The sequence below is a fragment of the Heptranchias perlo genome, chromosome 42, assembly GCF_035084215.1.
Source record: "Heptranchias perlo isolate sHepPer1 chromosome 42, sHepPer1.hap1, whole genome shotgun sequence".
Taxonomy (NCBI): Eukaryota; Metazoa; Chordata; class Chondrichthyes; order Hexanchiformes; family Hexanchidae; genus Heptranchias; species Heptranchias perlo.
The window spans coordinates 11,560,378-11,575,187 of record NC_090366.1 but is presented as its reverse complement, the minus strand read 5'-3'; the positions used below and the strand labels follow the sequence as shown (position 1 = coordinate 11,575,187).

The following is a 14,810-nucleotide window of genomic DNA, read 5'->3' as shown; positions in this document are numbered from 1 at the left end:
TAGGAGGAATAAGGAGGCCTCATACTGCTCGGATAATAAGAGTCTAAATGGGGCAGAGGAGCAGAGGGATCTGGGGGTACAGATACACAAATCACTAAAAGTAGCGACACAGGTTAATAAGGCCATTAAACCAAGCACTGGGGTTCATTTCTAGAGGGACAGAATTGAAAAGCAGGGAGGTTATGTTAAACTTGTATAGAACCTTGGTTAGACCACACTTGGAGCACTGTGCACAGTTCTGGTCTCCATATTATAAAAAGGATATAGAGGCACTGGAGAAGGTAGAAAAAAGATTCACAAGGACGATACCAGAACTGAGAGGATATCCTTATCAGGAAAGGCTGAGCAGGCTGGGGCTCTTTCCTCTAGAAAAAGAGAAGGCTGAGGGGTGACCTGATAGAGGTCTTTAAAATTATGAAGGGGTTCGATAGGGTAGACGGAGAGAAGATGTTTCCACTTGTGGGGGAGACCAGAACTAGGGGGCCATAAATATAAGATAGTCACTAATAAATCCAATCGGGAATTCAGGAGAAACTTCTTTACCCAGAGAGTGGTGAGAATGTGGAACTCACTCCCACAAGGAGCAGTTGAGGCGAATAGTGTAGATGGATTTAAGGGGAAGCTGGATAAACACATGAGGGAGAAAGGAATAGAAGGATATGGTGATAGGGTGAGAAGAAGTAGGGAGGGAGGAGGCTCGTGTGGAGCATAAACACCAGCATGGAGCAGTTGGGCCGAATGGCCTGTTTCTGGGTTGGACTTGCTCCTACAGCTTGGGCCAGTATCTAACCCACTCCACCATCCAGTCCCCAAAGACTGTGAAATTGATGCCAATTCACAGAATGATGCAGCACAGAAGGAGGCCATTCAGCCCATCGTGCCTGTGCTGGCTCTTTGAAAGAGCTATCCAATTAGTCCCACTCCCCCCTGCTCTTTCCCCGTAGCCCTGCAAATTTTCCTTTTCAAGTATTTATCCAATTCCCCTTTTGAAAGTTATTATTGAATCTGCTTCCACCGCCCTTTCAGGCAGCGCATTCCAGATCAGAACAACTCGCTGCGTAAAAAAAACATTCTCCTCATCTCCCCCTCTGGTTCTTTTGCCAATTACCTTAAATCTGTGTCCTCTGGTTACCGACCCTCCTGCCACTGGAAACAGTTTCTCCTTATTTACTCCATCAAAACCCCTCATGATTTTGAGCACCTCGATTAAATCCCCCCTTAACCTTCTCGGCTCTAAGGAGAACAATCCCAGCTTCTCCAGTCTCTCCACATAACTGAAGTCCCTCATCCCTGGTCCCATTCTGGTAAATCTCCTCTGCGCCCTCTCCAAGGCCTTGACATCCTTCCTAAAGTGCGGTGCCCAGAATTGGACGCACTGGCCGAACCAGTGATTTATAAAAGTTTACCAACACTTCCTTGCTTTTGTACTCTTATGCCTCTACTTATAAAGCTCAGGATCCCGTATGCTTTTTTAAACAGCCTTCTCAACTTGTCCTGTCACATTCAAAGATTTCTCTTTATATTGCCTCTCCTCATTCTTTCCTCCAAAATACATCACTTCACACTTCCCTGTGTTAAATTTCATCCGCCACGTGTCTGCCCATTTCAGCAGTCTGCCTATGTCCTCCTGAAGTCTGTTACTATCCTCCTCACAACATTTCTCAGCCTCGTGTCATCTGCAAGTTTGGAAATTCTACCCTCTATACCCAAGTTCAGGTAACTAATATGTATCAAAAAGAGCAGTGGTCCTAATGCTGACCCTCTGGGGAACACCACTGTATACTTTCTGTCCCTTAGCCAATTTTGTATCCATGCTGCCACTGTCCCTTTAATCCCATGGGCTTCGATTCTGCCAACAGGTCTATTATGTGGTACTTCATCAAATGCCTTTTGAAAGTCCATATACACAACATCTACCGCAATACCCTTATCAACCCTCTCCGTTACTTCATCAAAGGGATCAATCAAGTCAGACACGATTTGCCGTTAAAGAATTACAGCCAAGTTGTGCTAATTTTGAGCTGACATCTGCCGTCTGGGAACCGGGCTGAGACGAAGCATGCAACGGGGAGAGACTTCGATCCGACTGCCCCGTCTAATGCCCTGCCCAACCCAAACGATCGGACGGGCCGCACGCACGCACGCGCAACGGACCCATTAATGGGGGGTTTCAGGGCTCTCACCTGTAACACCATCTTCGACCGCACTCTGTTCGTTAGCTGGTGAATGAGCTGTGCGTTCAGACTGCCACAGTTATCCATGTCCCCCACCAGTACCGGGAACGCCTGCGACACAAAGCAAGCCAGGTATCTGTTATTCTATATATAAACCCCCCGAAACCCCTCGATTAGATCCCAGTCTGTAACTCACTCCCGGGTATCTGTTATTCTATATATAAACCCCCCGAAACCCCTCGATTAGATCCCAGTCTGTAACTCACTCCCGGGTATCTGTTATTCTATATATAAACCCCCCGAAACCCCTCGATTAGATCCCAGTCTGTAACTCACTCCCGGGTATCTGTTATTCTATATATAAACCCCCCGAAACCCCTCGATTAGATCCCAGTCTGTAACTCACTCCCGGGTATCTGTTATTCTATATATAAACCCCCCGAAACCCCTCGATTAGATCCCAGTCTGTAACTCACTCCCGGGTATCTGTTATTCTATATATAAACCCCCCGAAACCCCTCGATTAGATCCCAGTCTGTAACTCACTCCCGGGTATCTGTTATTCTATATATAAACCCCCCGAAACCCCTCGATTAGATCCCAGTCTGTAACTCACTCCCGGGTATCTGTTATTCTATATATAAACCCCCCGAAACCCCTCGATTAGATCCCAGTCTGTAACTCACTCCCGGGTATCTGTTATTCTATATATAAACCCCCTGAACCCCTCGATTAGATTCCAGTCTGTAACTCACTCCCGGGTATCTGTTATTCTATATATAAACCCCCCGAACCCCTCGATTAGATTCTAGTCTGTAACTCACTCCCGGGTATCTGTTATTCTATATATAAACCCCCTGAACCCCTCGATTAGATTCCAGCCTGTAACTCACTCCCGGGTATCTGTTATTCTATATATAAACCCCCCGAAACCCCTCGATTAGATTCCAGCCTGTAACTCACTCCCGGGTATCTGTTATTCTATATATAAACCCCCCGAAACCCCTCGATTAGATTCCAGCCTGTAACTCACTCCCGGGTATCTGTTATTCTATATATAAACCCCCCGAAACCCCTCGATTAGATTCCAGCCTGTAACTCACTCCCGGGTATCTGTTATTCTATATATAAACCCCCCGAACCCCTCGATTAGATTCCAGCCTGTAACTCACTCCCGGGTATCTGTTATTCTATATATAAACCCCCCGAAACCCCTCGATTAGATTCCAGCCTGTAACTCACTCCCGGGTATCTGTTATTCTATATATAAACCCCGCGAACCCCTCGATTAGATTCCAGCCTGTAACTCACTCCTGGGTATCTGTTATTCTATATATAAACCCCCCGAACCCCTCGATTAGATTCCAGCCTGTAACTCACTCCCGGGTATCTGTTATTCTATATATAAACCCCCCCGAACCCCTCGATTAGATTCCAGCCTGTAACTCACTCCCGGGTATCTGTTATTCTATATATAAACCCCCCGAACCCCTCGATTAGATTCCAGCCTGTAACTCACTCCCGGGTATCTGTTATTCTATATATAAACCCCCCGAACCCCTCGATTAGATTCCAGCCTGTAACTCACTCCTGGGTATCTGTTATTCTATATATAAACCCCCCCGAACCCCTCGATTAGATTCCAGCCTGTAACTCACTCCCGGGTATCTGTTATTCTATATATAAACCCCCCGAACCCCTCGATTAGATTCCAGCCTGTAACTCACTCCCGGGTATCTGTTATTCTATATATAAACCCCCCGAACCCCTCGATTAGATTCCAGCCTGTAACTCACTCCCAGGTATCTGTTATTCGATATTTAAACCCCCCGAACTTCTTGATCTGGATCCCGCAGTCTGGTACCCTGCTGCTCTCTACGTTGAAATAACGTGAGTCTTACCTCGGTCGGACTGAGCTGCTTTGTGCCGACGTACGTTGCTCCAAAGTGATAACTAGATTCTGCTAACGTGCTCAGAGAAACCGTGTGATTTACCTGCAGGGGGAAGAGAGAGTAATTTTCTGACTTAAGGTAACAGGGGGAAGGTTGATTTAAGGGATCACCAGGTAAAACACAAAATTTTTCATACAACAAGGTTTTTATCTTCTAATGAAAGTTGGTTGCAATACAAGTTCCATTGATAGACAGGTATAGGAACATGAGTAGGCCATTCAGCCCCTCGTGCCTGCTCCGCCATTTGATAAGATCATGGCTGATCTGTGATCTAGCTCCATATACCTGCCTTTGGCCCATATCCCTTAATACCTTTGGTTGCCAAAAAGCTATCTATCTCAGATTTAAATTTAGCAATTGAGCTAGTATCAATTGCCATTTGTGGAAGAGAGTTCCAAACTTCTACCACCCTTTGTGTGCAGAAATCTTTTCTAATCTCGCTCCTGAAAGGTCTGGCTCTAATTTTTAGACTGTGCCCCCTACTCCTAGAATCCCCAACCAGTGGAAATAGTTTCTCTCGATCCACCCTATCTGTTCCCCTTAATATCTTATAAACTTCGATCAGATCACCCCTTAACCTTCGAAACTCTAGAGAATACAACCCCAATTTGTGTAATCTCTCCTCGTAACTTAACCCTTGAAGTCCGGGTATCATTCTAGTAAACCTACGCTGCACTCCCTCCAAGGCCAATATGTCCTTCCGAAGGTGCGGTGCCCAGAACTGCTCACAGTACTCCAGGTGCAGTCTAACCAGGGTTTTGTGTAGCTGCAGCATAACTTCTGCCCCCTTGTGCTCCAGTCCTCTAGATATAAAGGCCAGCATTCCATTAGCCTTATTGATTATTTTCTGCACCTGTTCATGACACTTCAATGATCTATGTACCTGAACCCCTAAGTCCCTTTGGACATCCACTGTTTTTAACTTTTTACCATTTAGAAAGTATCAGCCGGGCCTCAGCGGGCAGCACTCTCCCGCCTCTTGAATCAGAAGGTCGTGGGTTCGAGACCCATCCCAGAGACTTGAGCCCGATAATCCAGGCCGACACTCCCGGCGCCAGTACTGAGGGAGTGCTGCACTGTCGGAGGTGCCGTCTTTCGGATGAGACGTTAAGCCCAGGCCCCGTCTGCCCCTCTCAGGTGGACGTAATAGCACTATTCGAAGAAGAGCGGGGGGAGTTCTCCCCGGCGTCCTGGGCCGGTATTTAGCCCTCACCCAAAATCAGTATTAAAAAAAAACACACGATCCGGTCATTATCTCATTACTGTTTGTGGGATCTTGCTGTGCGCAAATTGGCTGCTGCGATTCCTGTATTACAACAGTGACTACACTTCAAAAGTACTTAATTGGCTGTAAAGCGCTTTGGGTATGTCCTGAGGTGAAGTGTGCTATATAAATGCAAGTTTTTGTTTAAAGGCAACTTTCATATTAGAGAAAGCCACGTAGGAATTAAGGTCCATCTCGTTCACCTTCCACCATCCCGGTAGTTGCCTGATACAATGATAATGGAGTTGTTGACTAATCATAGCAATCAATCTCTATCAATCAGTCTACAACAGACCCAGACATGAGGCGAGGAAAACTCCCAGGGATGGAGAGGTTTGGGAGCCACAGGTCCAAAGTAACCTGTCCCTCCCGAGCCTGTTACACTTACCACATCTCACATCTCCAATTGCTCATATGCTGTACCCCGAAATGTTATCTTCTGAAATAAACCTATCTAATTTTCATTTGAATGAGTCAAGGAAGTTACTCTAAACCTTGGTTAGGCCTCAGTTGGAGTATTGTGTCCAATTCTGGGCACCGCACCTTAGGAAGGATGTCAAGGCCTTGGAGAGGGTGCAGAGGAGATTTACTAGAATGGTACCAGAGATGAGGAACTTCAGTTCTGTGGAGAGACTGGAGAAGCTGGGATTGTTCTCCTTAGAACAGAGAATGTTTAGGGGAGATTTAATCGAGGTGTTCAAAATCATGAAGGGTTTTGATAGAGTAAATAAGGAGAAACTGTTTCCAGTGGCAGGAGGGTCGGTAAACCAGAGGACACAGATTTAAGGTAATTGGCAAAAGAACCAGAGGGGGAGATGAGGAGAATTTTTTTTTAACGCAGCGAGTTGTTCTGATCTGGAATGCGCTGCCTGAAAGGGCGGTGGAAGCAGATTCAATAATAACTTTCAAAAGGGGAATTGGATAAATACTCGAAAAGGGAAAGATTTGCAGGGCTACGGGGGAGTGGGACTAATTGGATAGCTCTTTCAAAGAGCCAACACAGGCACGATGGGCCGAAGGGCCTCCTTCTGTGCTGTATCATTTTACGATTACTATCTACTTCCACCGTTGCCGCATGGGAGCCTGCTCCACAGATTGAACGCTGCGTCACTCAAAAATGGTTTTATTTATATTCTAAACATACCGATGCTCAGGTGCTGCAGACTGACCTGGAAGTGATTACTTAGGCCTTTGTTCACTACGAGTTTCACCCCTTCCATCTGTATTGGAAAGAGTTCTGGGGAATGAGAGAGAAAAAAAAACACAATTAATGCGTGCAACGGTTAACCCTACATCGACACGGAACAGACGGAGAACGTTGATCAACACCCGACAGAAGAGATCGCCATTAGGTCGCCTCACAGCTAACGCAGTGCTCATGTTACTGGACCAGTAATCCAGAGGCCTGGGGCCAGTAATCCCGATAACGTGAGCTCGAATCCCACCACGGCAGCTTGAGAATTTGAAGCTATTGGAGGGAGAAAGAACCGGTCTCAGTAAAAGTGACCTTGAAGCTCTCGGATTGTCCTAAAAACCCAACTGGTTCAGTAATGTCCTTTGAGGGAAGGAAACCTGCCGTCCTTACCCGGTCTGGGCCAATACGTGACTCCAGTCCCCACAACAACCCAGGTGACACTTTGCTGCCCTCTGAAGTGACCCAGTACGTCATTCCGTAGCATCAAACCCGCTGCCAGCAGTTCAAGGAGGCCCACCACCATCTTCTCGGGGCAACTAGGGACGGGCAATAAATGCCGGCCTTGCCAGCGATGCTGACATCTCCACAGTGAGATTTTTAAACAGATCTCAGTAAGCATGCTGCCTGAAGTAGGATTGAGGCAAATGCACCACAAGGTTCTGGGGCTCATCCCCAGTCCGTGCAGAGTTAGTCAATCTCAGCCAGTACCCCCCAGTACTGTACCCCCGTGTTATACAGTGACAGACCTGTACCCCCCCCCAGTACTGTACCCCAGTATTATACACGGACCTGTACCACCAGTACTGTACCCCAGTATTATACACAGACCTGTACCCCCCCCAGTACTGTACTCCAGTTATAGAGACAGACCTGTACCACCAGTACTGTACCCCAGTATTATACAGACAGACCTGTACCCACCAGTACTGTACCCCAATGTTATACAGTGACAGACCTGTGCCCACCAGTACTGTACCCCAATGTTATACAGTGACAGACCTGTGCCCACCAGTACTGTACCCCAATGTTATACAGTGACAGACCTGTGCCCACCAGTACTGTACCCCAGTATTATACCGTGACAGACCTGTACCCACCAGTACTGTACCCCAGTATTATACAGTGACAGACCTGTACCCACCAGTACTGTACCCCAGTATTATACAGTGACAGACCTGTACCCCAGTGTTACACTGCTCAAAACTCTCTCTACATACAACTCATGTTGGAAGGGCAGCTGTTTGATAATTGTACAGCTGGTACAGGCAGGTAGCATAATTCTCCTCTGGAATTCTAGTAGCAGACATTTACAGCACAGCAAGGGGGCCATTTAGTTCTGAGCTGGCTCTTTGCTAGCGCAATCCAAAACGATTCCCTCTGCCCTGTTCTCACCCCGTGGAATCCTAGTGAGGACATTGCAGGGCTGCTTGCTTACACATGTCGTGCGTTCGAGCCCCGCTCCAGAGACTCGAGCACATAATCCAGTGCAGTACCGAGGGAGTGCTGTACTGTCGGAGGTGACATTGAACCGAGGGCCCCGTCTGCCCTCTCCGGTGGAGGTATAAGATCCCACGGCCACTATTGGAAGAAGAGCAGAGGGAAGTTCTCCCCGGTGTCCTGGGCCAATATTTATCCCTCAACCAACGTCACTAAAACTGATTACAGGTCATTACCACAGTGTGGGATCTTGCTGTGCGCAAATTGGCTGCCGCCTTTCCTACGTTACAATAGTGACCCCACACGTCAAAAGTACTTCATTGGCTGTAAGGCGCTTTGGGACGTCCCGAGGTCGTGCAAGGCGCTATATAAATGCATGTTCTTTCTTTACACACCAGTTACGACACATCAGAAAGTAGTTGACTGGCTCCAACGGGCGTGGGGGCAGTTCGGGGACGTGACGAGTGCATTATAAATGCACGTGCTGGCTTGCAGACGATTCCCACCTCGATCGAGATGATGGAACCCCACCAAACTGCTCCAAATCGGTCCTTTTATATTATGAACCATGTCTCATGTTGGGGAATCTCAACAATCAGTTCCTCTTGGGGCTGAGGTGTGTGGTTTGTGCTCCGAGGGGAACCAGGCACCCAAAGCAACGATTACAACAAGTCCCACTGACGTAGAATCATACAGCACATTCGGCCCATCGTGCTCATGCCAGCTCTTTGAAAGAGCCATCCAATTAGCCCCACTCCCCTTGTTCTTGCCCCAGCTTTTCCCCTTCAAGTATTTATCCAATTCCCTTTTGAAAGTTATTATTGAATCTGCTTCCACCGCCCTTTCAGGCAGCGCATTCCAGATCATCGCGTTAAAAAAAATATCATCTCCCCCTCTGGTTCTTTTGCCAATTATCTTAAATCTGTGTCTTCTGGTTACCGACCCTCCTGCCACTGGAAACAGTTTCTCTCTATCTACCCTATCAAAACCCCTCGATTAAATCTCCCCTTAACCTTCTCTGCTCTAAGGAGAACAATCTCAGCTTCTCCAGTCTCTCCACATATCTGAAGTCCCTCATCCCTGGGGGGGTGTAATTCTGGTAAATCTCCTCTGCACCCACTCTAAGGCCGTGACATCCTTCCTAAGGTGAGGTGCCCAGAATTGGACACAATACTCCAGCCGAGACCTAACCAGTGATTTATAAATGTTTAGTATGACGTCCTTAAAAGAACTTGCATTTTTATAGCGCATGTCACAACCTCAGGACGTCTCAAAGTTGCTTCACGGCCAATGAAGTACTGTCTGAAGTGTAACCACTGTTGTAATGTAGGAAACGCGGCAGCCAATTTGCGCACAGCAAGATCCCAAAAACAGCATTGTGCGAAATAGTGGCCGTGGGATCCTTTACGTCCCACCTGAGGGGGCAGACGGGGGCCTCGGTTTAATGTCTCATCCGAAGGACGAAACCTCAGACAGTGCAGCACTCCCTCAGTACTGGCATCGGGAGCTGTGGCCTGGATTATGGGACTTTCGGACACACACACACACACACACACACACACACACACACACAGAGAAAGACCCACTGAGCCAGTGCTGGCACTTCAGATCAATATTTTTTAGTATAATCTAGTATAGTTTAGTTTAATGGACGACCCCTTAACTCTTCAATGGGCCCCAGTAACTCCAGACAACGCTGCCATAATAACTTGGATCAAAGCCTGAGTCATCTCTCCCCCAGCCCATTGGGATGTGCAGGAGAAGCAACGGACGAGGGGGGGAAGTGAGAGGGACGGCCTACAGCCAGAGCTGGGGTGCACTGCCATTTCTTTCTCCTTCGTCCAGTGACAGAAAGCAACGGAAAAGTGCTGGTGCGCCCAGCAAACACGGAGCAAGTGGAAGGGGCTGCGTCGAAGCTACAGGGTTCAACAACAATTTGCATTTATATAGCGCCTTTAACGTAGTAAAACGTCCCAAGGCGCTTCACAGGAGCGATTATCAAACAAAATTTGACACCGAGCCACATAAGGAGATATTAGGACAGGCGACCAAAAGCTTGGTCAAAGAGGTAGGTTGTAAGGAGCGTCTTAAAAGGAGGAGAGAGAGGCGGAGAGGTTTAGGGAGGGAATTCCAGAGCTTAGGGCCCAGGCAGCTGAAGGCACGGCCGCCAATGGTGGAGCGATGAAAATCAGGGATGCGCAAGAGGCCAGAATTGGGAGGAACGCAGTTACAGAGAATTTACAGTACAGAAACAGGCCATTCGGCCCAACTGGTCCATGCCGGTGTTTATGCTCCACACGAGCCTCCTCCCTCCCTATTTCATCTCACCCTATCACCATATCCTTCTATTCCTTCCTCCCTCATTTACTTATCTAGCTTCCTGTTAAATGCATGAATTCTCAGAGGGTCGTAGGGCTGGAGGAGGTAACAGAGATAGGGAGGGGGCTATCGGTTTTAGGCGCCTTGATGCCTCCCCTTCCTGGTTAGGCTTCAGCTGTGTTCAATTCTGGGCACCGCACTTTAGGAAGGATGTGAAGGCTTTGGAGAGGGTGCAGAGGAGATTTACTAGATTGGTACCAGGGATGAGGGACTTCAGTTACGTGGAGAGACTGGAGAAGCTGGGATTGTTCTCCTTAGAGCAGAGAAGGTTAAGGGGAGATTTAATAGAGGCGTTCAAAATCATGAACGGTTTAGAGAAGAGTAAATAAGGAGAGGACGCAGATTTGAAGCGAATGACAAAAGAACCAGAGGGGGAGATGAGGAAATTTATTTTTTTAAACGCAGCAAGTCGTTATGATCTGGAATGCGCTGCCTGAAAGGGCGGTGGAAGCAGATTCAATAGTAACTTTTAAAAGGGAATTGGATAAATACTTGAAGGGAAAACATTTACAGGGCTATGGGGGAAAGAGGAGGGGGGAGTGGGACTAATTGGATAGCTCTTTCAAAGAGCCGGCACAGGCACGTTAGGAACGAATGGCCTCCTTCTGTGCTGTGTCATTCTACGGTTCCTGTACCTGAGCTTGGGCCACGCACACTGGTACCACTGGAACGCGCTGTGTGCGAGCAGCCCCGACAATGACCCTTGTGCAAGTCATTATTTCAGACTGCAGTGATTGAATCCTAGAACGTCACAGCACAGCAGAGGCCTGCCATTCAGCCCATCGCTCTCTATTCTCTTAGTCCCATCGCCCTTTTCAATGCTCTCCTGGATTCTGATCCTGCCACTGTTCCTGGTCAGGTATCGCATGTCCCAACAGCCCTCTGTGTGAAACAATTTCTTGTCCTTTTGCTGATCTTGAATTCATGCCCTTTAACTGCCCACCCAGAGAGCAGATTTTCCTGATTTACCTCATCAAAACCTTATTTTTTAAATACCTCGATCACAAAGAAAGAATTGCATTTCTATAGCGCCTCTCGCGACCTCAGGACGTGCCAAAGAGCGTCACAGCCAATGAAGTACTTTTGAAGTGTAGTCACTGTTGTAACGTGGCAGCCAATTTATGCACAGCAAGATCCCACAAACTGCAATGTGATAAGTGACCAGATCGTCGAATTTAGTGATGTTGGTTGAGTGATAAATACTCGCCCAGGACACTGGGGATAACTCTCCCCCGCCCCCCGCCCCTGCTCTTCTTCAAAGTAGTGGCCGTGGGACCTTTTACATCCACCCGAGAGGGGCAGACGGGAGGCCTCGGTTTAACGCCTCATCTGAAAGGCGGCACCCTCCGACAGTGCAGCACCCTCTCGGCGTCTGCCGAGATCTTGCTCAGTTCACACATTCCCTGTGTATTTGCCACCAGGAGGGGGTCTGGACATTACTTGCGTAAGGTCTGGGCTCACACTGGAGAGCAACTAACTCCGTACCCAGCGAAACTCAGTCATCAAGAGCTGGGAAGGGAGGGGAGAATCAAACGCTGTCAAAAAATTGTCATGCAACTGAATGATAAAGTGAATAAGTCTTTACAAAATAATATTTCATTAGAGCAGAATCATTGTATCATATAATAATAATTCCTACATGATAACAGTGACTATACTTCAAAAAGTACTTCATTGGCTGTGAAGAGCTTTGGGAGGTTCTAATTACAATCTGAGAACAATGGAACAGGAGGAGGCCATTCGATCAGATCACGGCTATGCTGTACCTCAACTCCATGTCTCTCGATACCCTTACCAAACAAAAATCTAGCGATCTCAGCCTTGAAAGCTTCAACTGACCGCCAAAACATCCCGAAGAGCTTCCACAGCCAATGAATTACTTTTGAAGTGCAGGCGCCGGTGGTTTTTTTTTTTTGCAGTCAAACGCAGCGGCCGATCCGTGCACAGCAAGATCCCGCAAGCGGGAAACGAGACCAACGCCCGGGTAACCTGCTTTTTTGACGGCGTCGCGTCGAAGGAGGACCACGCGCCAGTAAACCTGCGGGACGCGCGACCTTTTAACTCCCGGGCGGACGGGGCCCCTCGGTTTAACGTCTCGTCCAGGAGGGCGGCGCCTCCGACAGCGCGGCGCGCTCCCTTGGCACCGGCGGCATCGGCCCGGACCCTGGGCTCGGGTCGCCGGAAGGGATGCTCCGACGCGAGGAGGCCAAACGAGCCAGGCTGCCGACGGCAGGGGGGGTGCTTTGCGGCGAGATTCGGGCGGCGGGGAGCCGCGGCCCGAAACTCGCACTCCGCGGATTCCCAGCGGACGCAGTTCATCTCTTACGGGGAGGGTCTTAAAGCCCCTTAAAGGGATTTTATTCTTTAAAAAAAAAACTATTTTGAAAGCCAGCTGCAGAATGACTGAACCCCCCAAACCACCCAGGGAGGGATGGTCTGCAGACAGGGGGGTCAACTTGCAGTTGGTGGCACCAGGAGGCAGCCCGGGCCCACTTCCCTCCCTCAGGCCTCCACCCTCAGCCCCGGCCTTTCCTACCTTTACACTTCCGATGACACTCTTCGAAGGTGCCCGGGTTGGGCAGCTTCCCCTCGGCCTCGGGCCCGGGGGCCGCCGACGCCGCTCGCTGCTGCTCCGGCCCCGGCACCGGCGGCACCGCGAAGCCGGGCGGCACCGCGAAGCCGGCCACCGGCACCGGCGAGCCGGCCGCCAACACGTTGCCCATCGGACGGAGTCGGTAGTTAGCGCGACACTAACTAGCGACGGGGGCTGCTAACTAACTAGCTTAACTACTACTACCCCCCCCCCCTCCTCCTTTTACTTTGTCCCCCCCCCACCCCAACCCAACCCCCGTCCTGTTGACAGCGGGAAACCGGCGCCGACCGAAGGGAAGGAGGCCCGCACGGGAAAGGGCGCAACCTAACCCGCTGCCTCCGAAGTCCCGCCCCCCTTACCGCGCCATTGGTCCGCTCGTCCCATTCTGGGCGTTGACGTCATGCCCCCGCGCTCCCATTGGCCCGCCGGGCTGTCAATCGGCGTTCCCCCCCCCCCGCCAAAGTTAGGTTGACCCGCCGCTGCGCGCACACAAACTTGAGCCGCCCGGGGACCGAGGGTCCCGCCTCCGCCCGCCGCTGATTGGACCGCCCCCCGGCGGAACGGCGTCCCCGATTGGCCCGCCGGGCTGTCAGTTATGTTAATGAGGCTGGGGTGTGCGCGGGGCGGGTGGGGGCCCGTTTCAAGGTAGGTTGAGCGCTTGCAGGCAGCCCATGTGCTGCTGAAGGTCAGGAGGCACTCGCAGCCATTGCGAATGAATGGGGAAAAGGTCAGAGCGGGAGCATCACATCCCGTCACATGGGGAACACACTGATGGAGGTGGCAGGCCTTGCATTTCGGCCTCTGCAGGGGGATTTAACACCCTACATTTGCTAGAATAACACTGCAGGGTTGCAAAATGCATTGAAAAACTCTTTGAGCCCCAAAATCCGGGCCGACACTCCCAGTTGCCGGCACTGAGGGAGTGCAGCACCGTCGGAGGTGCCGCCTTTCGGATGAGACGTTTAACCCAGGCCCCCGTCTGCCCCTCTCAGGTGGGACGTAAAAGATCCTGCCGCACTATTTTGAAGAAGAGCAGGGGGGAGTTCTCCCCGGTGTCCTGGGGCCAGTATTTATCCCGCAGCCAACATCACTAAAATAGATTATCTGGTCATTTATCACATTGCTGTTTGTGGGAGCTTGCTGTGCGCAAATTGGCTGCCGCATTTCCTACATTACAACAGTGACCACACTTCAAAAGTATTTTATTGGCTATAAAGTGCTTTGAGATGTCCTGAGGTCTTGAAAGGTGCTATATAAATGCAAGTCTTTATTCATTCCTGTCTCCCTATTTTGTATTGTTCCCTGTTCTATCACATATATGTATATAGTGGTGTAAGTAAATGCCTTTTTGTACTAATATTAAAGGCAAATCGTGTTTAACTTGATTGAGTTTTTTGATGATGTAACAGAGAGAGTTGATGAGAGCAATGCGGTTGATGTGGTGTATATGGACTTCCAAAAGGCGTTTGATAAAGTGCCGCATAATAGGCTTGCCATTAAAGCTGAAGCCCATGGAATAAAAGGAGCAGTAGCAGCATGGATACGAAATTGGCTGAGTAACAGGAAGCAGAGAGTAGTGGTGAATGTTTGTTTCTCGGACTGGAGGGAGGTGTACAGTGGTGTTTCCCCAGGGTTCGGTCCTGGGACCACTGCTTTTCTTGATATATATTAATGACTTGGACTTGGGTGCACCGGGCACAATTTCAAAATTTGCATTTGGCGCAAAACTTGGAAGTGTAGTGAACAGTGAGGAGGATAGTGATAGACTTCAAGAGGATATAGACAGGCTGGTGGACATGTGGCAGATGACATTTAA

General features: G+C 49.3%; 1 protein-coding gene across 1 annotated transcript in view; it reads right to left on the bottom strand.

Moving 5' to 3' along the window:
* LOC137306142 (mitochondrial import receptor subunit TOM40 homolog) overlaps positions 1-13,223 on the bottom strand; it is a 15,756-nt gene extending 2,533 nt beyond the window's left edge. The window contains exons 1-4 of the mRNA XM_067975199.1: positions 12,938-13,223; positions 6,560-6,627; positions 4,076-4,168; positions 2,184-2,285 (exon numbers count right to left, since the gene is read on the bottom strand). Of these exons, the coding sequence (XP_067831300.1) occupies positions 2,184-2,285; positions 4,076-4,168; positions 6,560-6,627; positions 12,938-13,124 (450 nt within the window). The 5' untranslated portion in view covers positions 13,125-13,223. The remainder of the gene's footprint in view (positions 1-2,183; positions 2,286-4,075; positions 4,169-6,559; positions 6,628-12,937) is intronic.
* Positions 13,224-14,810: the final 1,587 nt, after the last annotated feature.